The sequence below is a fragment of the Desmodus rotundus genome, chromosome 13, assembly GCF_022682495.2.
Source record: "Desmodus rotundus isolate HL8 chromosome 13, HLdesRot8A.1, whole genome shotgun sequence".
Classification (NCBI taxonomy): Eukaryota; Metazoa; Chordata; class Mammalia; order Chiroptera; family Phyllostomidae; genus Desmodus; species Desmodus rotundus.
Window position 1 is genome coordinate 91,087,138 of NC_071399.1, and position 22,090 is coordinate 91,109,227.

The 22,090-nt window shown below is 40.7% G+C and overlaps 1 protein-coding gene and 1 pseudogene across 1 annotated transcript in view; one reads left to right on the forward strand and one right to left on the reverse strand.

Annotated features, from left to right (window-relative positions):
• Positions 1 to 21,805, reverse strand: part of SGCG (sarcoglycan gamma) — a 29,833-nt gene extending 8,028 nt beyond the window's left edge. Inside the window, exons 1-6 of the mRNA XM_024566931.4 lie at positions 21,671 to 21,805; positions 17,183 to 17,377; positions 15,640 to 15,741; positions 9,418 to 9,505; positions 6,227 to 6,346; positions 3,721 to 3,793 (exon numbers count right to left, since the gene is read on the reverse strand). Coding sequence (XP_024422699.2) covers positions 3,721 to 3,793; positions 6,227 to 6,346; positions 9,418 to 9,505; positions 15,640 to 15,741; positions 17,183 to 17,377 — 578 coding nt within the window. The 5' untranslated portion in view covers positions 21,671 to 21,805. The remainder of the gene's footprint in view (positions 1 to 3,720; positions 3,794 to 6,226; positions 6,347 to 9,417; positions 9,506 to 15,639; positions 15,742 to 17,182; positions 17,378 to 21,670) is intronic.
• Positions 7,942 to 8,208, forward strand: LOC112313393 (small ribosomal subunit protein bS21m pseudogene; annotated as a pseudogene).
• Positions 21,806 to 22,090: the final 285 nt, after the last annotated feature.

The following is a 22,090-nucleotide window of genomic DNA, read 5'->3' on the forward strand; positions in this document are numbered from 1 at the left end:
CCGCCTCTGCTCTCTACGGGACCCCAATTCCTAAGTATCTTGGCTTAGCTCCCACTCTGCTCTGCCCGTACATTAGCTCTTTACTACGGAGCCTGGAAATTAGCTTTTCTTGGTTTCTACTTGAGCAATATTCATAAACTTTTAATAAGCAAACCAGTGTTTACAAGTGTCTCAAATAGGAAAACATGTTTCCATGTCTGCTCATTTTACTTATTCAGTGAATACACATATATGTTACTGACTACGTGCTAGGCATTCCCAGCAGTTTGCAAATAATAACTCATCATTACTATTTTATAATCTTCACCTGAGGACATTTTTTTCATTGTTTTTTAGAAAGAGAGGAAGGGAGAGAGGAAGAGAGGGAGAGAGAAATATCGATGTGAGGGAGAAACGTCGATTGGTTGCCTCCCATATGTGCCCATACTGGGGATCGAACCCACAACCCAGGATGTGCCCTAACCAAGAATCAAACTGGCAACCTTTTGGTTATGGGACGATGCTCCAACCAACTGAGCCACACTGGCCAGGGCCAAGTAATGACATGTAATCAGCATCACATCCCTACTGGGTGGCAGAGAATTTCCAGTTTACAGTACCAGAGTCACTTCTGCTGATTCCTTAAGCTTCAGTTTAAAGTGCTTCCTTCTTCATCATATCACGTCAGTCACCCCGGGGAGATTTCATGCTCTGTGTCCTGTGCCCTCACTGAAATGTACTGGCATCACACATGAATGGCATTGCTGTAACGTGTTTGCATGATCAGGGACCGTGCCTTTTGTCACTGGAGAACCAGCATCCATCGTAGATCCTGGCACATAGACTCTAGTTTAAATACAAGTTAATTGTCTCTCTTCTTAAAGAAAATAATTAATTGTCATCCTTCTACAAGTACCATTTGAGCAAATGTCAAAATTGCGTTATGACATTTAAACATGTATATTTCAGAGATACGTACATAAATGCACCATGATGTTAACCCTATAAAATCTGCATTAGGTGTTTCCACAGGTCAGTTAGGATATTCTAGAATCATGGTTACCTTACTCAGGCCAAGAACAGGCATGCTACTGGACCCAGCAATGAAAAGCCAAAGCCAGTTCATGGCAAGAATCTATGGAAGTAGATGTGACTGCCGTATGATAAGTCAGTGGGGCCGGGAAGTAGATGGAAGATCAAGTCTCCCAGGGCCCACTCGGTGGCCGGGAGAGTGAGCAGCGTACATGGGGTTCACAGGCAGCGCTGGATTTAAATCAGAAGTTGCCTGCTTTGTTACCATGGTGCCTGAGAACAGCCTACCGTCCAGAGCTCAGTTTCCTCTCGTATGAAATGAAGGTAACGTTGATCACTTTGAAGGTCGAGCAGACGACCAGAGGAGGTAAATTATGACAGTGCAGAAGTCCCTGGCAACTGAGTGCATCAGTACATGTGAGGTTGTGCCTTCCGTCCCCACCACATTCCGCCAGCCATTCCCTGCAACTCCATTGTTCTCTCACTCACTTTGGTGGTAACGCTTGGGTTTTGTGACCCTCCCTTAGTATCACCTTTTAGGAAAAAAGAGAATACTCTTTTGCCATATCTTTTCAGCAAGGACCTGCTGTGTAAGTTCGCAGAATTTCTGTCCTGGTGGGACAACATAAGGTGAATTGTTTAATTTCAAGATTTATATATTTTAACTGGAGCATTTAAGCCACTTATATTTGAAGTGATTATTGATAGATTTTTAAAAAGTTATTTATTGCCATTTTATTTTTTAAATATTTTCTTTTTTTTTCTCTTTTTAAAGCAAGCCCTTTAACATTTGTTGAAATACTGGTTTAGTGGTAAGAAACTCCTATAGCTTTTTCTTATCTAAGAAGCTCTTTATTTCCCCTTCATTCTAAATGATAGCTTTACTGGGTAAAGTAGCCTTGGTTGTAGGTCCTTGCTTTCTACCACCTTGAGTATTTCATGCCAGTCCCTTCTGGCCTGAAACAGTTCTCTTGAGTAATCAGATGACAGTCTAATTAGCGCTCCTTGTAGGTAACTACCTGCTTTTCTCTTGTGGCTTTTAAAATTCTCTCCTTGTCTTTAAGCTTTGCCATTTTAATTATGATGTGTCTTGATGTGAGTTTCTTTGGGTCCGTCTTGTTTGGGACTCTCTGCACTTCCTGGACTTCTGTGTCTTTCTCCTTCACCAGGTTAGGGAAGTTCTTGGTCATTATTTCTTCAGATAGGTCATTGATCCCTTGCTCACTCTCTTCTCCTTCTGGTATCCTCATGATGTAGACTTGTTACACTTCATATTGTCCCAAAGGTCGCTTAAATCCTCCCCATTGTTTTTTAATTCTCTTTTCTTTTTGCTGCTCTTCTTGGTTTTTTTCCTACTCTGTCTTCCAAATTGCTGATTCAATCCTCTGCTTCATAAAACCTACTGTTTATTCCTTTCTGTGTTATTTATTTTCGATATTGCATTGTTTATTTCTTTTTTTAATATTTTATTTATTTTTTAGATAGAGGAGAAAGAAGAGAGAAAGAGAGGGAGAGAAACATCGAAGTGTGAAAGAAACATTGATTGGTTGCTTCTTGCATGCCTGCAACCAGGGACCTGGCCCACATCCCAGGCATGTGACCTGACTGGGAATTGAACCGGTGACCTTTCTGTTTGCAGGTTAGCACTCAGCCTGCTGAGCCACATCAGTCAGGGCACATTCTTTATTTCTGACTGGTCCTTTTTAATGGTTTGTCTGTCTCTTTCATGCTGCGGAGAATCCTTATAATCATTACTTTAAACTCTATATCTGATAAATGGCTTGCCTCCACTTCACTTAGCTCTTCTTCTGGAGAATTCTCTTGTTCTTTCATTTGAGGCCTTTTTTTTTTTTTGTCTCCCCATTGTGGCTGCCTCTTTGTGTTTGTTTCCATGTATCGGGTAGGTCTGCAAAGACTCTGGTGCAAACCTATGTCGGATGCTGCCTGTGACTGGCCCAGGACTTCCTGTTTGGAGCTAGCCATGACCCACAGCTCATGGTACCCCCTGCTGGGCCTGGGTGTGTGCTGAAAGAATCAAACTACACACCTAGGCCGTCTTTTACCAGCACCAGGCCTGGGGGAGGATCAGCTAAAGTTTCAAAGCTCTGAGATCTGCCTCCACCTGCAGGGTTTCTGCTAGGATTAATCACTGAATGTGCCTCCAGCTGTACTCCTCAGCAGCCTTAAGCTCCACAGGGTGGGGCAAAGGGATTCCTGCAGGTGGGCCATTGCTTCCCCAGGCTGATGCTGCTGGAGAAGAGTGCTCTGCCCAAGAGATGGCCTCTGTAGTGTGGGGAGCGACTGAGCCCAGGGATCCTGGTGGCTGACCCTTCAGCTCTCTCCCCAGAGCCACCATCCTCTGCTGGAGCCCTGGGTAAGTGGCTGCTAACAAAATGAAATGTGTGATGGGTGGATTAGAGAGGAGTAACCTGAAGGCAGCAATAGACTATAGGAAAGCACAGGGCCCGAACGGAAGAAGGCAGCAGGGAGAGTCGGGGCCCGGGGTGCAGAGACAGTATGAGTGGAGAATCGGGACTTTCGACTACCCTTGAATTGTAGTAAGTAACGACCAGTTACATGCAGAGTCATGAGAATAGAGACAACTAATGGAATGAAAAGCAGTCTCGCAACAACAGCTAAAATATTATTCCAGCACCTGTGCTGGTGTCTGCGATAAGAGAGTGTGTTTACATTTGAACAAAATTTTACCTTAGCTCCTGAAACGGGTTGGCGGTTACGAGGGGTGTCTCCGCTGAATGTTCAAAAAGAGCCCCTTCAGGCCCTAAACGAAAAACAAAGATGCACCAGTTTTACAAAAGTGAAGTGCGGACACCAAGCAGAGAAAACGTGTGGACCGCTCACTGAAGCGCGAGTAGGTTCTGATCTTTGTGGCCAAGTTTGTGCCGCTGTTTGAGGTGTCGGGAAAAGAATAGGCACAACTGCCCTCTCGCCTTCCCAGGGACACCGCAACCTCAGTAGGTTCCTGTAAAAATATGACTTTAAAGCAATTTAAAATATGCAGGCTAATTTTAGATCTAGAAAGCAGTATGAGCCCTCAAAATGAAAGAGAAGTAATTTCAGTTGAAAACTTTCAGGTAATAGCAACTTGACTCATTCTCTAGATTTTGTAAGTAAAATTTGTATCGTGTCATGTGTTTCTTAAAGCACATCAGGAAATTATAGAAAAAATTAAAACATTTTTCACTTCTGGGAATATATCCTAAGAATCCCAAAACACCAATTTGAAAAAGTATATGTTCACAGCAGCATTATTTACAATCTCCAAGATTGGAAGCAGCCCAAGTGCCCATCAGTAGACAAGTAGATAAAAAAGCTGTGGTACATTTACGCAATGGAATACTACTCAGCCATAAAGAAGAAGGAAATCTTACCCTTTGCAACAGCATGGATGGACCTGGAGAGCATTATGCTCAGTGAAATAAGCCAGTCAGGGAAAGACAAATACCATATGATCTCTCCTATACGTGGAATCTAGTGAACAAGATAAACTGACAAACAACACAGAAACAGGCGTGGTTGCATGGGACAGCCTGATGGCTGTCAGACGGGAGGGGAAAGGGGACTGGATGAAAGAAGGTGAAGGGATGAGCCAAAGAACATACAGGTACAACCCATGGACACAGACAACAGTGCAGTGATGGCCAGGATGGGGGTGTGTGTGCTGGGCGGAGGAGGGCAAAGCGGGGAAGAATGGGGACATCTGTAATAGTGTCAACAATAAAAATGAGGTTTAAAAAAGAAAAGTAAAAGAAAATTTTTTAAGTATTGAAAACTGACTTTCTAATTTCTGGGAGTCGGCACCTCCCCAGCTGTTGCTCTGGCTCTCGGAGCAGTGCGTGAGCTCGGGGTGAACAGACTGGTGTCCGCCTCTGTGTGTCTCCTTCTCTCACAGAAGCTCAGCAAGTAAATTTAGAACATGTTCTGAACACTTTTCAAAATAAAGTTTCTTCCTTTCGGTCCGAAAAATGAGTCCTATCGGAGGCCCATCTTATCTTTATTTCAAAGAAAGAAATGCTTTTTGTAAAAATATAGGGAATCCAAGTACCTGATATAATGGGAATAAAAGAGACTTGGTAGAAGGTTCTTTTGCAAAGGTCATGTGGGAAACAGATGCTTTAATAATGCGCAGATGGGATAGGAATTCACGATGAGTTTTTGGGGTACGCCAGTTGGAGGTAGATAAAGGGTAATAATGGGGTAGAAGAAAAGATCTGAGGAGGATGCCGTTCTTTTAGGAGAGTACCAAAGAATTTCCAAAGAAATGTCGTGAAGACTAGTCAGCAGCCCTGGCTGGGTGGCTCAGCTGGTTGGAGTGTTATCCTGTGCACTAAAAGGTCGTGGGTTCAATCCCAGTCAGGGCACGTGCCTAGGCTGCGGGTTCTGTCCACAGTCAGGGTGTGTATGGGGGGCAACTAATGGGTATCTCTCTCTCTCATTGATGTTTCTCTCCCTCCCTTCCCCTCTCTCTAAAATCAGTAAGCATATCCTTTGGCCAGGATAAAAAGAAAAGAAAAAAGAAAGTCAACAAATTCAAACTATTTTTTCTTATCTGCCTGAAAGATCCCAGACTAAATGCGCCAAAAGTGCCTTTTGCTTTTGCAGAAGTGAATTCCATGGGGTATGGTTTTCCTTAAGAGGGAATGAAGATGTGATATGGGGTATCACTCAGCCTTAAAAGAGATGAAAATCGTACTATTTGTGATGACGTGGACGAACCTTGAGAGCATGATGCTGAGTGAAGTAAGTCAGACAGAGAAAGACACATACATTATGATCTCATTTATATGCAGAATCATTTATATGCGGAATCCAAAACAAACAAAACAACTGAAGTCCTAGATACAGAGGACATCTTGGTGGTTCAGCAGGTAAGGGGGTGGAGGGTGTATACAATGGCTGAAGGAAATCAAAAGGTCCAGACTTCCCGCTATAAACTGAGGAAGCCATGGGATGTGACCCACAGCAGGGGTCTGTAGTTGGGATACTGCTTTGTCTATTGGAAAGTTGCTCTTCAGTACATTTCAAAAGTTCTTGCTACGAGAAAAAACTCGTAAGTCCACGTGGTGATGGCTGTTAACTGGACGTATTGTGGCGATCACTTCACAATACGTACAAACGTGGGATCATGTGCTGAAACTTATACAATGTTAGATGTCAACGACATCCCAATAAAATAACAAGAGCTGCCACATACCAGTTACTCGAAGTCTGTCCGTGCCAACCACAGCTTGACTTTCATCAACAGTGAACAGCGGCTTCCCTTCTTTGGAATTGACCTGAAACTGTGGACTCTGGACTTCCACCATTTGGGGACCTGAAGGGTTAATGAAAACAGGTTATTACAAAGTGTCGCAGTCTCTGTGTGCACACATTCCTTGACATCCCTCAATAGCAAGTTACTGAATACTTAGAGTTTGCTACCAATAAGTTTTTTTATGTTATGATTAAAATTTTAAGTTCCAAGTCTAAATCTATGATGTTACTTAATTTATGTCAAACCCGTGCTAATCTATATCAAATATATGTATGCACAAATTATTTAAGTTAATTTTTTCAGGTTTTTGAAGCTTGCCAACAATCATTGAATTCTTCCACGCATCACTTAAATATGCATTCTTTTGAGTACTAACCCAGTGAGGACTTTGTATTCTGAAATGCGACTTTGTAGTCTGAAAAGACTTATGAAAGGCTCACTTGAATGGCTAACGTCACCCCGGAAAATGGCTCCCACTGAGATTATTTCCTCTGCCCTTCTGCCTTTTTCTCTTTTTTAAAGATTTTAAAATTTATTTTCAGAGAGAGGGGAAGGAAGGAAGAAAGACAAGGAAGGGAGAGAAACATCAATGTGTGGTTGCCTCTCGCGTGCCCCTTACTGGGGACCTGGCCCCCAATCCAGGCACGTGCCCAGACTGGAAATTGAACTGGCGACCCTTTGGTTCGCAGGCCAGCACTCAATCCACTGAGCCACAGCAGCCAGGGCTGTCTTCTTTCTCTTAAGGAAGTCTGCCTTCTTTTCTTTGAGAGTTGCCTGTGTTTTTGCTCTTCTGAGCCGTCACCCACACGTAGTCACCCAGACGTGGTCACCCAGGGACTCAGTGCCCTCGGTAGGGACTTTTACCTCTTCCGGGCCACTGACGCGTCTTACATGTAAACACGGATTTCCACTACACGATGAGTGTCAAATTATCTGAGATTAAAATTATGGGAGAGACAGTGGAAATAATTTATCCAGTAGAGTTTTACTCATTGGAGTTCCATGTAACAATTTCAGGAGGTTTTATTGAGGATTTCTGTTAAATCATTTTTTAAGAATATAAAAAGTTTTTTACTTTTGGAACTTCCTAAGAAATAATGACATATTCTTCATATATTATTAATTAGTGGGCAGCATAGAGAAACTAGCTCATAGGCACTCAATAAATGCTTGTTGAATAAATGACAAAAATGGGCAGAAATCCCTCAAACTATTAAAAACTACAGTCATTTAAAGAATTTTAAGAAATGACTGTACTATATAATTAATCAAGAACAGATGATTTGATTTAGGCAAGTTTCAAGAACATGAATGCTGGGTAAACTCAGGTTTTCCCTAGATCCACTGAGAATTTCATTGGGCTTAGTGGTCAAGCAAACTTCTAAGTAAAAGAGAAATACAATTAATTATTTAGAATAAGTTACCAAGATTAAAACACCATAAAATGTGGAGTTCTTGCATTAGTTTAATAAAAAGGAATCATCGGGTTAATGTATGGCTGTAGTTTCCAATGTAACATTATTCTGTTTTGTAAAAACAGCCATCAAAAAAGAGAGACACTGATTTTTTCTGCTCCCAGTTGCAAGCAGGCATTGTGAGGGCTGTGTTCCAAAGGCTCAGGGGCCTGCAGAGAGTGAACACTTAATTGCAAGGTCATGGCAAAACACCTGAAGTTCATTGCCAGGACTGTGATGGTCCATGAAGGGAAGGTGGAAGGTGTGTGCAGGACCCTAAACAGAATCTGCAACGTGGATGGGCTCACCAAGGACTTGGAGTGAAGCCCCTACTAGGAGAAGCCTGGCCACCCACGACTGAGGGAAAACTATGAAACTTGCTGGAGGAAGGTCTGCAGCACGGAAATGATGCACAAAATCAACTTTTTGATGCAAAAGAATCGGGCAGATCACCGGCAGGGCCTCTGAGGCCTGCGGAGGGAAAGTAGGCCCAGGAGGAAAACCCCTCTCAAGCTGTGTCTCCACCTCTGTCCTTCCTGCCCCTCCATTTTCTCTTACTCTTTCTTGCAATAGACCTGATCTCTCTCACACACACGCAAAATAAAAATAAAAAATAAATGAAAGAGACGTTGAGAGTTACAGTTTGTGTTGGCAGTATACCTCTCGTTTCTTTTCCTATAATCAAAAATGCCATCCAATTTCTTAGATCTGGCAGATCCGTAGAATGTTGATAGTGTAGAGAACGTATACACACTCCTTTTACCAGCTGGTTTGCTTTCTTTTTTTTATTGATTGATGTTAGAGATAGAAAGGAATGGAGGGAGGGAGAGAGGAGATGGGGAGAGAGCGAGACACCACTTACTCATGCATTCATTGGATGACTCTTGTACGTGTCCTGACCGGGGACCAGCCTGCAACCTTGGCGGATGGAGACAGCGTTCTAACCCACTGAGTCACCGGCCAGGGCTGTTACTCGCTCTAATCCTTTTTCTCACTGTGCAAAACTTCATGTGACCTCACTCCCACGTTCTCTGGCCGTAGCTGATTGGATGGATGCACATAGCCCACCCAGGGGCATTTGATTGAATATTAGCTGGACCAATTAGAATACTTCATTGTGGATTTAGAATTCATGACATTGAAGACTGAGTTGGTTGGTGTTGAGAGCTTCAGCCAATCAGATGGGGAACCAGAGAGGTCCCGGAGCTCCTGTAGAGCTGGAACAGATGTGGCTGTGATACCCAAGGGAAAGGCATGGCAAATGACTCTAGAAAGGAGGGGTACAAGGCAGAGTGGGGGAGGGGACAAGGGAGGGAGAAAGAGAGGCAGAACTTCTGGATCTCAGCCCCTGGTCTGTTCTCTTGAGGGCAACTACGTTGGTTACTTTCCTTTGGTCTCTGAGATTCCTTTGCATCCTGCAATACTCATTATGTTTCTTGTAGTACCTTGCATGGCCCTCTATTTCTGGGACTCAAAATAACTTTAATTAAAATACTTCAGACTACCCCCCGCGATGCTAATTATTTTCTGTGGCCCCCACAGCATGATACTTTTTAACCCATTCATTGGTTGTTCATGAATACCTTTGAATTCTTGAGAAGAAAAACCAAACTCATCCACCGAGCTCACTGCTCAGGGACCACCACACGCAAGGCACAGGGCGGCAGCCTGACTCACCCACTATGAACCTGCCCGTGACCTCTTCGCCAGAGCTGCGGGCGTTGACCGTCACGTTCTGAGTGGACTGCAGCAGCAGGGATGAGTCCTAGAAAGGATTTACGAGATTAGCCCAGTGCACACTACTCTAAATGATTGTATCCTTATGTTCGCATAGAAGGTGAAGATTTATGTAAACTAATTTCTCCATCATCACAGATCCTGTGATCCTAATAATTGCTTTTATACAACTATTTTAAAACCTTGAATTATGTTAAGGGGTAAATGTACGCACTTTTTTTCATAAAATATAATAATCTTATGCTTGTGTATACCGGTTACAATATGCCAAATCAATTCTCAAGGTGAAGGTCGAAACCAATCAAGTTTTAATGTGTTTTTTTCCTTTTCCAAAGAATTAACATTTTATTTCTTATTATTTAGGTATAGGACATGATATATTTTGAGAAGATAAATCAGAGAATGTTTAGGTCTTCTATAATAAATACCATGTTACTTTTAAAATGCAAAGCCTTCTCACCATTGCAAAAGAGCTTTTAAAATGTGTTGGATGCCTATTTTTTTGAGCTTTTTGTTGGAAGATAAAGAGGCTTTATATGCACGTTAGTACTTTCTGCGGTATCAGTTTCGAACGGCAGGTTTTGTTTAACCGAAGATTGCTTGCTTTTATAAAACCAGTTTCTCCCAAAGGAGAGGGGTGATTTGGCTGTTGGATCCAAGTGGGTTTATGGTTCACTGAGAGGAAACCAAATATCTTCCAAAGTTATTTGTGGGGAATAATGTGATTTTTTAGAAGTAAAGAAGTTTTAGGAGTGCTTTGCAACTCAATCCAGCCGGTCAGAAATTCTCCCACTTGCTTTGTGGAAGCAGATGGATTTACCAGCCTCTCACTTTTTATCCAATGACGTGACCTTCAAACTTGCTTTTGCGCTGTTATAAAATAACTAGCATGCCAACGAGTTAAAAACTTACCCACAGTTTTAGCATCCACCCTCTCATTTCATCCTCCGCAGTTGAGGCAGGTACCGCTATTCTAACATGCAGGTGACGAAATCGAGTTCCAAGACATTAAACTACAGCTCGCTCACAGTCACAGCTACCAAGTGACAGCTCCACGATGGTGCCCCATCTTTAGATGCCAACCCTGTGCTCTTTCCTACCCTCCCCGAGAGCAGGAGGGCTGGGCTCGGGCTGGAGTGGCAGAGCCCCTCCTGGGCCTCCACAAAGTCCACTCGCCTGGGAACGGCCCGGGCTGTCTGACCCAATGGGCACTGTCAGCCCCGTTCCTTCTCCCACCACTCGGTCAGGGGTGAGGCGACATCTCACTGTGGTTTCAATGCCTACTGCTCTGATGGTAGTGACATCCAGCATCCTTTCGTGTGCCCACAGGCTCTCTGTCCTCCGTGGAGATGTGTCTAGTCAGGTCTTCTGCCCACTTTTTAATCGGGTCATTTGTTTTTCTGGTGTTACGTTGTCAGAATTCTTTATAACTTTTGGGCATTAACCCTTTTTTGTGTGTATGTAGCGCTGGTGGGTGTGTTCTCCCATGCACTAGGTCGTCTTTTCATTTTGTTGATGGTTTGCTGTGCAAAACCTTTTTTGTTTGATGTCGTTCCAATTCTTTTTTAATTTTTTCTTTTGTTTCCTTTGCCCAAGTAGATAGAGCAGGAAAAAATATTGCTAAAAAACATGCAAGATTTTCACTCCAACTTTCTTTTCATTCATTTTAGTATGGGATATCTTTTTAAAAATTCTTTTACTCTTAACTTATTTGTATCTTCGTAGTTAAGGTGGGTTTTTATAGGTGGCATATAGTTACTCTTGCTTTTTCATTCAATATGATAATCTCTGGCTTTTAATTGGAGTGTTTACACCACTTATATTTGATGTGATTATTGATGTGGCTTGGTTTAAATCTACCAACTACCTATTTGTTTTCTTTCTATTCCATTTGCTCTCTGTCCTTTATTGGCTTCCTTTTGGATTGAGAGAGGCTAACCCTGTTCTCTGTGATTTCTGCCCTGTATTATTTTTTTTGTTTTTTTTAAATATATTTTATTGATTATGCTATTACAGCTGTCCCATTTTTTTCTCCCCTTTACTCCCCTCTGCGCTGCAACCCCCCTCCCACGAGCATCCCCCCTGCCCCCACCTTAGTTCATGTCCATGGGTTGTACATGTCAGTTCTTTGGCTTCTCCATTCCCTATACTATTCTTACCCTCCCCCTGTCTATTTTCTGCCTACCATTTATGCTTCTTATTCCCTGTACCTTTTCCCCCATTCTCCCCCATTCCCTCCCCTCTGATAAACCTCCATGTGATCTCCATTTCTGTGAATCTGTTCCTGTTCTAGTTTTTTGCTTAGTTCCTTTTTGTTTTTGTTTATTTTAATTAGGTTCAGTTAGTGATAGTTGTGAGTTTGTTGTCATTTTACTATTCATATTTTTGATCATCTTCCTTTTCTTAGATAAGTCCCTTTAAGATTTCATGTAATAAGGGCTGGGTGATGATGAACTCCTTTAACTTGACCTTATCTGGGAAGCACTTTATCTGCCCTTCCATTCTGAACGATAGCTTTGCTGGAGAGAGTAATCTTGGTTGTAGGTCCTTGCCTTTCATGACTTGGAATACTTCTTTCCAGCCCCTTCTTGCCTGCAAGGTTTCTTTGGAGAAATTAGCTGATAGTCTTATGAGAACTCCTTTGTAGGTAACTGTCTCCTTTTCTCTTGCTGTTTTTAAGATTCTCTCCTTATCTTTAATCTTGGGTAATGTAATTATGATGTGCCTTGGTGTGTGCTTCCTTGGGTCCAACTTCTCTGGGACTCTCTGAGCTTCCTGGACTTTCTGGCAGTCTATTTCCTTTGCCAGATTAGGGAGGTTCTCCTTCAATATTTGTTCAAATAAGTTTTCAATTTCTTGCTCTTCCTCTTCTCCTTCTGGCACCCCTGTGATTCGGATGTTGGAACATTTACAGTTGTGCTACAGGTTCCTAAGCCTCTCCTCATTTTTTAAATTCCTGTTTCTTCATTCTGTTCTGGTTAAATGTTTATATCTTCCTTCTGCTCCAAATCATTGATTTGAGCCCCCATTTCCTTCTCTTTGTATATTTTTCTTTACTTACTTTGCATAGCCTTCACTCTTCCCTCTATTTTGTGATCATATTCAACCATTTCTGTGAGCATCCTGATGACCAGTGTTTTGAACTGTGCATCTGATAGGTTGGCTATCTCTTCATTGCTTAGTTGTATTTGTTCTGGAGCTTTGATCTGTTCTTTCATTTGGGCCATGTTTTTTTTGTATTTGCAAGCCTGTTACATTGTAAGGCCTGGAGCCTTAGGTATTCACCAGGGTGGGGCAACCCACATCACTGCACGGTGGCACAATATGTAGGGGACAGGTCCGAGAGGGAACAATGCCACTGGCTTGGCTCTCATCTTCTGCCCTGTATTATTGTACCTACTTTGATTTTATAATTTATTCTTTTAATGAAAGCTACTCAAAAACAGCTTTATCTCCTTGAGATTCTTAAGTGTGCTTTTCCAGTCATTTCTAGATTGATGATTTTTACTTAGTTGGAAGTTAATTCTCGTTATTGTAATGTTTTATGTGACAATTATTTTTTAGATGAGGTGGACCATATATGGTGTGACGGTTCAGTCTCCAGCTCCCCATGTGGATGTAATTTAAGTTTTGCACTTACCCAGCCTGTCTGAAGTGTTAGCATTCTTTCTGCCCAAACCCCACACTCTCTCCGATTTGTGCAACTGGCCCAGGGCTTCTGTCCTTAGCGATACCCAGGTCTTCATCTGGCACCTCTGTGGGTTGCTGCCCACAGATACGCAGCTTTATTCACACTTGGGCAGTGGTCACAGAGACTTTCTGTCTGGCGCTGCTGTCTCACACAGTAGGTCTCAGTGGCTTCCCAGGCTCGTCGATGCCATTTCAGTCTCTTCCTCTGGGCTTCGACAGTGAGCTGTCCCTGCCTCTCCAGGGTTGTGAACTTGAAAGACGATCGTTTCAAATAAAGCTTTATTTTACCTCTGTGTGTTTCTATTTCCTTTCATGTTTGACCACGTCTATATATTTTTAAATACAACCTTTTTGTTCGATCAGATATAATTGCTGTGTGTTTGGGCCAGGTGAATGCGTTTAAATCATAAACTCCAAGCTCAGTCTGGACAAGACCTCACATAATAATTTTGAAGGGTTAACTGAGTCATCACATGCACCTGTGGAATTATATTTATAATAAAAAAGTTTTCTCAGCCCAACAATGCAAATAAATGAATTTTTCAAATTCACAAGCTAATTTCTGTAATTGTGTGAAAAAGTGCTTCCTAGACTCGGCTTCAAAAATGGAGCATAAACACTACATCAGTGCACATGAAAATTACAGGGCAGAATTCAGTTCTGCCAATCCAATTATTGAAAGTCATATTAGATACAAAATACTTTGAGCTCTGTTATCACACAATATTATTCCAAATGTTTCTGTAATTTTATGTATTGATTGACATATCACGTTAATGCATCATTGTGAGACTTTAATTTGTGATGACCTCAAATAATTTACACCCTTTGGCTCCCTGGTCTTTAAAAAGTATACTGTAGATGAAACAGTCTAAAAAGATATAACTAAAAGTATTAGGAATTCCAGAATATTAACTGTGCTGTGATCTAATCACCTGATTTCAATCACCAGGCTATTTCACCAGTTTTGTCTTTTTAAAATATGGTAGGGCATCAGCCAACGGAACTCTGGGATGGCGGGGGAGAAGGGGAAGGCTAAATTCTAATATTTCAATGTTTTGCTCACACGTCATTTCTGTTTTTATGAAAGCTGGCAGTAATTCTCCATGCCCCTATATGACAGGGCTGTTGATACACCCACGCCATAGGGACAGATATGAGTGTATTATCTGAATAAGCTGAGGATCAGCCCACGGAGCAGCAGCCTGTGATATCACGGGGTGGTGGCCGCTGAGACAGCCGTGCCTGATAACCACTTCTGTGCCCTGCGCTCTGCAGGCCCTCTCCCCCGCAGGCAGCGTTTCTGGGTAAGCTCTATGCCACGTCATCTGCGGTTGGTAGTGCAGTTTGGGGGTGGCTGTGATTCCAGGGCAGCAGTGTGCTTTCTCTCTCTTACAAGACCGTGTGTTCCTTGGTGGTCGGCCATGTGTTCCCTTCCCAATGGCTCTAGAATGGCTGCTGCAGCCTCTGCATGTGAGACATACTGACGTCTCCTTTCGTTTCTAGAAAGGTGGGAGGAAAATGAAGAGTGTACTACTCTTGATACAAAAGTTTAACATTTGTTTAGCTAATGCCACCTAACCAGGAATTTAGCAAAATGTTTCTCTCTACTACAAAGCCCATAGTACCACATAAGGAAAAATAGAACATATTACAAAAATTGTGTGACTGTATTTTGTGGAAAAGGAAAGCTGTAAAGCTGGGCTCTACTTGTTATGAATTTCATAGAGGTAAATGCATACAATACTGAGGCAGATTTATTTTTAAAGTCACACAATTATTTAATGGTGATGTTTAATCTCTTAATGGAGAATCCTAAAGGACCGCAATCTGGATAATTAGTATAATTACTACAGAACGTACCACTATGACACTAATTTTGTTCTAAGTTTTTCAGATAATCTTAAATGTCTTAAAAGAAGTTTATTTAAATTACTTGCACTAATAGAAAGAAGTTTATTGTTTTTGATAAAAGTTTTAATGACCAAACCTTTACTTTATTATGATCTAAATTACTGAGGCTGCCAAATTCAAATTTGAAGTACTTGAAAAGGGAGCCGGGTTTTTTTTATGATTTTATTTATTTATTTTTAGACACAGGGGAAGGGAAGGAGAAAGAAAGGGAGAGAAACATCAATGTATGGTTGCCTCTCGCACGCCCCCAACTGGGGACCTGGCCCGCAACCCAGGCATGAGCCCTGACTGGGAATTGAACTGGCAACCCTTTGGTTCACAGGCCGGCACTCAATCCACTGAGCCACTTAGCTAGGGCAAAGGGAACCTTTTTAGAATGCAATATCAGAAAAAAGTTCCACAGCCTCAGAGCTGAGCCTTCTACAAAGAGTGTAGCATGACTGTGTGCACATGTAGACATTTTGAGAACTCTCTTCTGAAACACACTGAATTTGGGGGCTTAACCATTGTTTGTTTTCATAAAGCACACATGCTTGCAATGTTTCGTCATTGTCTTACCGTTCTGGAGCGTATTTCTTTGGCATACAGCGGGAATAGGAATTCCGATTCCCCGTCCAGGTGAAGCCCGTTCTCTGTCACACGCAGGTAGCCCATCCCTGTCTGTGAGAAAGACGAGACCGCCGAGGTCTGGTTACAGCTTTCCTTTTCCTTTCTTTTAGTGTCAGCTCAACTGACACATGCATTTGCATCGATTTCCTATCGGCTCTTTTCTGTGTTTCTCCCAAAGGATCAGAGAGTAAGAGACGTGGGAGAAAGGCTGACAAGAGAACTAATCTGGACTCAAATGAAACTGAGCCTTAAGCAGCTTTTGTGTGGCTGGGACAGTTCAACCCTGACTCAGTTCCCCAAAAATGTTAAACTAAGATATTTTAAATTTAGACTTAAAATGGAGGTGAGGTACAAACGTGCATATCATACATTGTGCTACTTTCATAAAGAAAAGCTGTCCAATGGGCCTAACACTATTGTGAAGCTGTAAAAATATTGTCGTAATAAGTTTTAAAGAAGAAATCACAGCTTAAATGTATTTATGTATACCATTTATATGAAATTTATTATTACAATCATTTATAATATATTATATGCTTGTATTAAATATTTTAATGCATTTATATTAAATATATTACATGTATTAACACACATTTCAACCTACAGTTTGATTGGATTGGTAGTTTACCTCTTCGAATACATGAAAATATACTTATTATGTCAACAAAAGAAATAATGTGCCTACTGAGTGTAGAATTGTGGCAGGACAGGAACCAGGCACAGCCAGTGAGGGACACTGGGTGACGGAAGGCTCCTCGGGCTGAATGCTGCAACTGTCGCTCCTGGGAGGGGCTGTGCCTGCACCCCGCCTTCAACACGAGTGGGAGGAGCAGGTCACCCCACTCGCTCCATGTCCACGCAGCCTTTGGTCTCACTGTACCTGTCTCACATTCTACATGAAATAAATATTTTTTCAAACAGTACACAAAATGTTGTCAGAGCATATGAAGCTACCTGGCTATCTTGGAAACATAATATCTTGGAAACTGTTTTAAAAATATGAATTTCTTAGGACTACTGATGTTTTACTTACTAAATCTGTGTTAAATATTGAAGTGTGGACATGAATTTATTGCATATCAGCATGGAGCTTTTAAAAAAATTAGGAAGTAGTATCTGAATGGTAAATGTTCATTAAAAAACAAATTATAAAATTTTACCAACTAACAAATTAGATAATCATTAAACAATCATGACTCAATCAACCATAAACTCAAGATTATTACAGTTTTCCCCATGTAAAGATAATTATTAATAAAAAATTATAATAAAACCCAACAAAGTACAGTTCACACCAAAATCATTTAAAAAGTTGGAAAAGGTAATTGTTATATGTATTTGTGCTACTGGAAATTCTGATACAGGTGGAAACAAGCATTAATTACATTGAAGGAGGCTTCTACCAATACAGTACGGATGAAGTGATGGTGCAAACAGGACAAGAACATGTTTACCAACCGAAAGAAAAGAAAAGAGAAGCAAAAATACTTACTGGGGAAAACCACATCACTCTAAGAATCCAAATGGTAAGAGCAAAGTTCACAAGAAAGACGATGAGTAAAAGAAGAACAAATAAGTAGAGGCAACGCTTTCTCCAGCCATAGATGCCGATTTTGCAGACACGCTGGTTGTCTGGCCTCTCTATGTCGGTGCCTTCCGTGACTGTCAGGTACTGTTCGCGCACCATCTGCCGCGGGGTGGGGTCAGCGCGTGGGCAGAGTGGGGAGAGGGGAAGAGGGACATGGGGATGAGGAGAGAGGGAGGGACAACAGAAAGAGAGGACATGTTTGTCACACTGATTTACTCTGAGTCCAAAAAATATTTGTATCCCAATAATATATTTCCAAAATTAATGATTTTTTAAAGATAATTATGTATTACTTTGAAACAGGTCACTATATTTCAGCCACAGAATGATTTTTAATTTGTCATGCAAAATACCTTAGATATGACATACCCATTTCAAGTCCAATGGCCTTATTTTCAGATATTAATCAAGAGATTCTCTCTCTATATAGAGAGAATATATATATAGGAATATATATATATACATATATATATATATATATATACAGCTTGCTTTCAAAATTCTGTGTGTTTGAACCTATAATTGAATTATCAACCTAAAATAATCAAGTTATGAATTTCTTAAAAGATTCAGTGGGAGGAAAATCAAGCTGGTACTCCAATTCCCTACATGTCTTCTAAAAAAATAGAATCCAACTTACTCAATTTTATGTGAAATTATCTTTCTTCGGCTACCAAATTACTCAGAATTAAATCGACTCTTTATAAGATGCCTACCACATTAACTTTTGTCTATAATTAAATTTCCAAGTACTGACCTACTTCAAACACATCAAAACATGCATGCCTACAAAAGTGGAGAAGGAAGGCATAATATTATTTGATATTGGCTACTCTCTTTGTCTCTCAAATAGATACTTCTATGATTTAGATGGTCCAAAATGAATGAGAGTTTATTTATTGATTCACTATATAGCCTTTTAGAAAAAACAATGTGCTACCTTTTTTTAAAGTTTTGTTTTTGTTTTTGTGTTCTGTCAAATTACTTAGAAAGTACCTTCAAATGGGTAGAATATTTGATTGCATAGCAGTATTTTCTGAAAGCTATATTAACAACAAAATATCACCAAATATAGTGTTCAATTATGCAGTTACTCAGGAAAACTTTTTTTTTTTAACACAGGAGAGTCTCACAGAGTTATTTATTGGCAGCATAACTTACAAGCATTTTCCTAATACCACAAGTGATGTAATAGTTTTCTTCTAAGTCCAATAATGCTATGTGACTCCTATTCCCAGAGCTCTGAGAGTTCACCCCCTCCTGTACCTGCGGGCTTCTTTCTCACAGCAGGTGCAATGTAAGTCTTATTGGTGAATCACATACATTTCACGGCATGAGAACTGGGTTTCACAAAGATTCTCATACCTCTGGCCACTACCACACTTTCCAGCAAAGTCATTTTATCATCATTGGGCATTAACATTCACAATCAGTTCTGGTAACTGCACATTAATTGCTCCAGTGCATCCCCAAATATGTTTAAATATCATATGTTTCTGGAGGCATCTAGTTCTTTAGCATTGGTCAGCATGGCTGTGGATGGAAAATGCACAACTCCAATAATAATATTCATAACGCAGAGTATGCACTCTACTTCATATTGTAGTGTATTAAGTATTGAGTTCATAGTCTTTTGACTTAGAAATCAGATCATATTAGTATTTCAAAGAATATGTATCTACAGACTATGATGATGCTACATCTTCACAAAGTTCTAGAAACTATTACTACAGGTACAACTTATATCAAATCAGAACTCTATGATATTAATATAATCAATGAAGACTGAAATACCAATTTACTAATACTATTATATAAATGATTCATATATTACTTATGTATTTTCCATTTAGATACATATTAAAATATTTTAAGTGGAGCCATTATATTAAAAATATTTTCACCATCAATTCCCCAAATAGAAAAAAGACCATACATTTTTTAATATATTTGTCTCAAAATGTTTTGATAAGAGAATACGATTTAATCAAAGTAATTGCCAAAATAGTAATGACCTTTAATTTGTCTATATTCAGAGTAAAGGGACAATTATTTAGTTCAATTTAACCACTGTTTAAGGTAGAATTTATGCAGTCAGTTCTGCTGGTAGCTTTAACTTATTTCCCTACTTCTGAACCCAACCAAATTAATCTGAAATGCAAAATTTTGTCTTCTGCCCCCATTTTCCTATCTTATTCAGCATCCAACAAATATTACTCTTACACCCCCATATTATTTGTCACAACTCTACATTTTTGCTTCTGTTATCTCCCCGCCAGCCCCCTTGTCTGTAATACTGCCGGTATTTGTTGACTTAATGCATGAATACAATGCAAAGACAAATTCTCCATTGAATACCATTTTTAATGTTGTTCTACAGGACTCTGCTTTGGTCCTACCTACAGAAGTAAACCAATGAAAGGAATAAAATTATTTTCTGAAATATTCATGCAAAAATAAAATAGCTTTAAAAACAGGAAGCCTTAAGCAGGTAACCGCCCGCAGATGCCATCGGCACCACGCGGCTTCTCTTTGCAGCACGCACACCGAGCCCCTGCCCTGGCCCTGCCTCTGGCTGAACATGTCGAACCGAACATGAAGTTGGAGCCTGAAATGGTAAGTATCAGGGGTGAGGAATACTTCAGCGCTCATGAGAACACCATGGAAATACCTGGCCCTGCAGCTGGTCCAGAGAATAATGAAGCTAGGCAGATGCTGGCTAGGCTGAGAACAGGAGGAGGAAGGAAGGATGGACAGAAATGGAGAAGCAGGTTCTGAGGGCAGAGGCAGCTCCGCAGGAATGGAAAAGGAGCAGAATCATGCTCAGGACTGCAGGTTTTCCCTACCTGCTGGGAAGCCGCAGTATCCGTACACGTGGTTGAGAAGCAGCAGGGGGCGGCAATGAGCCAAGCAGAATAGGGAGCAGAGGACACCCACGGGTCCCACAAAGTGTGCGAGATGAAACCACATGGGCACCCAATGCTAATTCGCCGTTATTTTTTAAAAATTTATTTTATTTTTAAACAGAGGGGAAGGAAGAAAGAGAGGGAGAGAAACATCAATGTGTGGTTGCCTTTCATGCGTCCCTCTACTGGACACCTGGCCTGCAACCCAGGCGTGTGCCCTGACTGGGAGTGGAACTGGTGACCCTTTGGTTCACAAGCTGGCACTCAATCCACTGAGCCACACCAGCCAGGGCAATTCACCATTATTAAATGACTTTCATATCTGATATAATAGCAATATCACTTAATGACTAGAGAGTATATTTTTTACAGGGCAATATGGGAAAATCTTATTTTCAACATTTCAACTGCAAGCTTAGCCAACATCTTCTGGAAATGTGTATTTCTTAGTCTTTGGAATTTGGTATTTAAACATATTAAAATATTACATTTCATTTGAGTTTGAAAGAAAACCTTAGATACGTCATTCTAGAACCTATAAAACCAACACCCACTGGAACCGTTAGTTTTGAAACTTCGTTAAGTGTGTCTCTTTGTACTTATCCCCGCAAAATGTTTCCAAGAAAATAAGCAAAAGATAAACATAGCACATTTTGTACTTCATCTTGTACTAGTGAGTTACTCATCCAGTTGGCAAATCTTTCAGCCAGTTGAGTTATATTTTCCCTTGTTATCTTTCTGTATGCCTTCCTTTAAAAACGTGTTTTGGGATCGCCCCATATTAACTGAGGAAACACAGAGAAAGGACTGACAACTTCCGTGAGCCTCGGCATGCGCGTGTTTACCTTCTACCCAGTTTACATTTACTTTTCCATATCTATGAAACACACAGAGTATAAACAGCACTTTCTTTCTTCCCAGATTTGGGGAGAGAAATCGTCCTCCTTTTTACACTCCAAGAATAGCTGGGGAGCTGAAGTGGGTGTGTTGCTGTTGCTTTGCTCATTCCCAACTCATCAAATGACTTGGATTTTTGTCCTCGTTGATTTTAATCTGTTTTTTAAGGTCTATAGCAAACTGGCGACAAACTGTAACGACAATGTAACTCCATCAAGAAGTTTAAGGGTAGAATTAGAAAATTGGTCATCTTAAAGGTTACAACTTGTCTAGATTTACCACAGAATACAATGTAGTGCTTGATAATATATAAATGATATCATGGTATTCTACAAATTAAAATATTAGGAATACAATGATGTTAAAATACATAATGTATTAGTAATCAGAATAACTTAAAAGACGTGAAATAAGAAGTAAACTACATTTTATTGATAATCTTTTGGGGATAAACTTATTCAATATTTTAAATTTATTTTGTTAACTTATGTCACCTATGAAGGAAAAAAATCAAGGCGTCCCGCCTCTGTTTGGTTTGTAAGGTGTACATTGTAATTGTGTAAAATACGAGTACAAGATGATTGCTTACCTTAGATGGCGTGAAAACTTTGCTGGTGAATTCGCTACAACCAGCACAAGCTCTAGCAGAGACCGGCCGTCTCCCACGTTCCCATCCCCGGCAGGAGCAGCAGCGGGCTCCGTCTAGGCTTCAGCAGCCCTGCCCGGAAGAAAAGGCATCAAGCATTTGGCCCGTCTCATATTTCACCCCCTCCTGTTAGCAACAGGCGTGTGTCTAATTTTACTCAGTGACATAAACAGCTCATACCAGCTTAAAATGGTTTGGGCACCGGTTCCAGGACACAGCAATGCGTGCACCAAAAAAAAAAAAAAAAAAAAAAAATCTGACAAAACCGACGTTTCAACTTGGAATCATGATAGTCTTATACAACTTTCTGAAATAAACAAAACCTCAAATGACTAGCAAAAAAGCTTCTGAGATGGTTTCCAG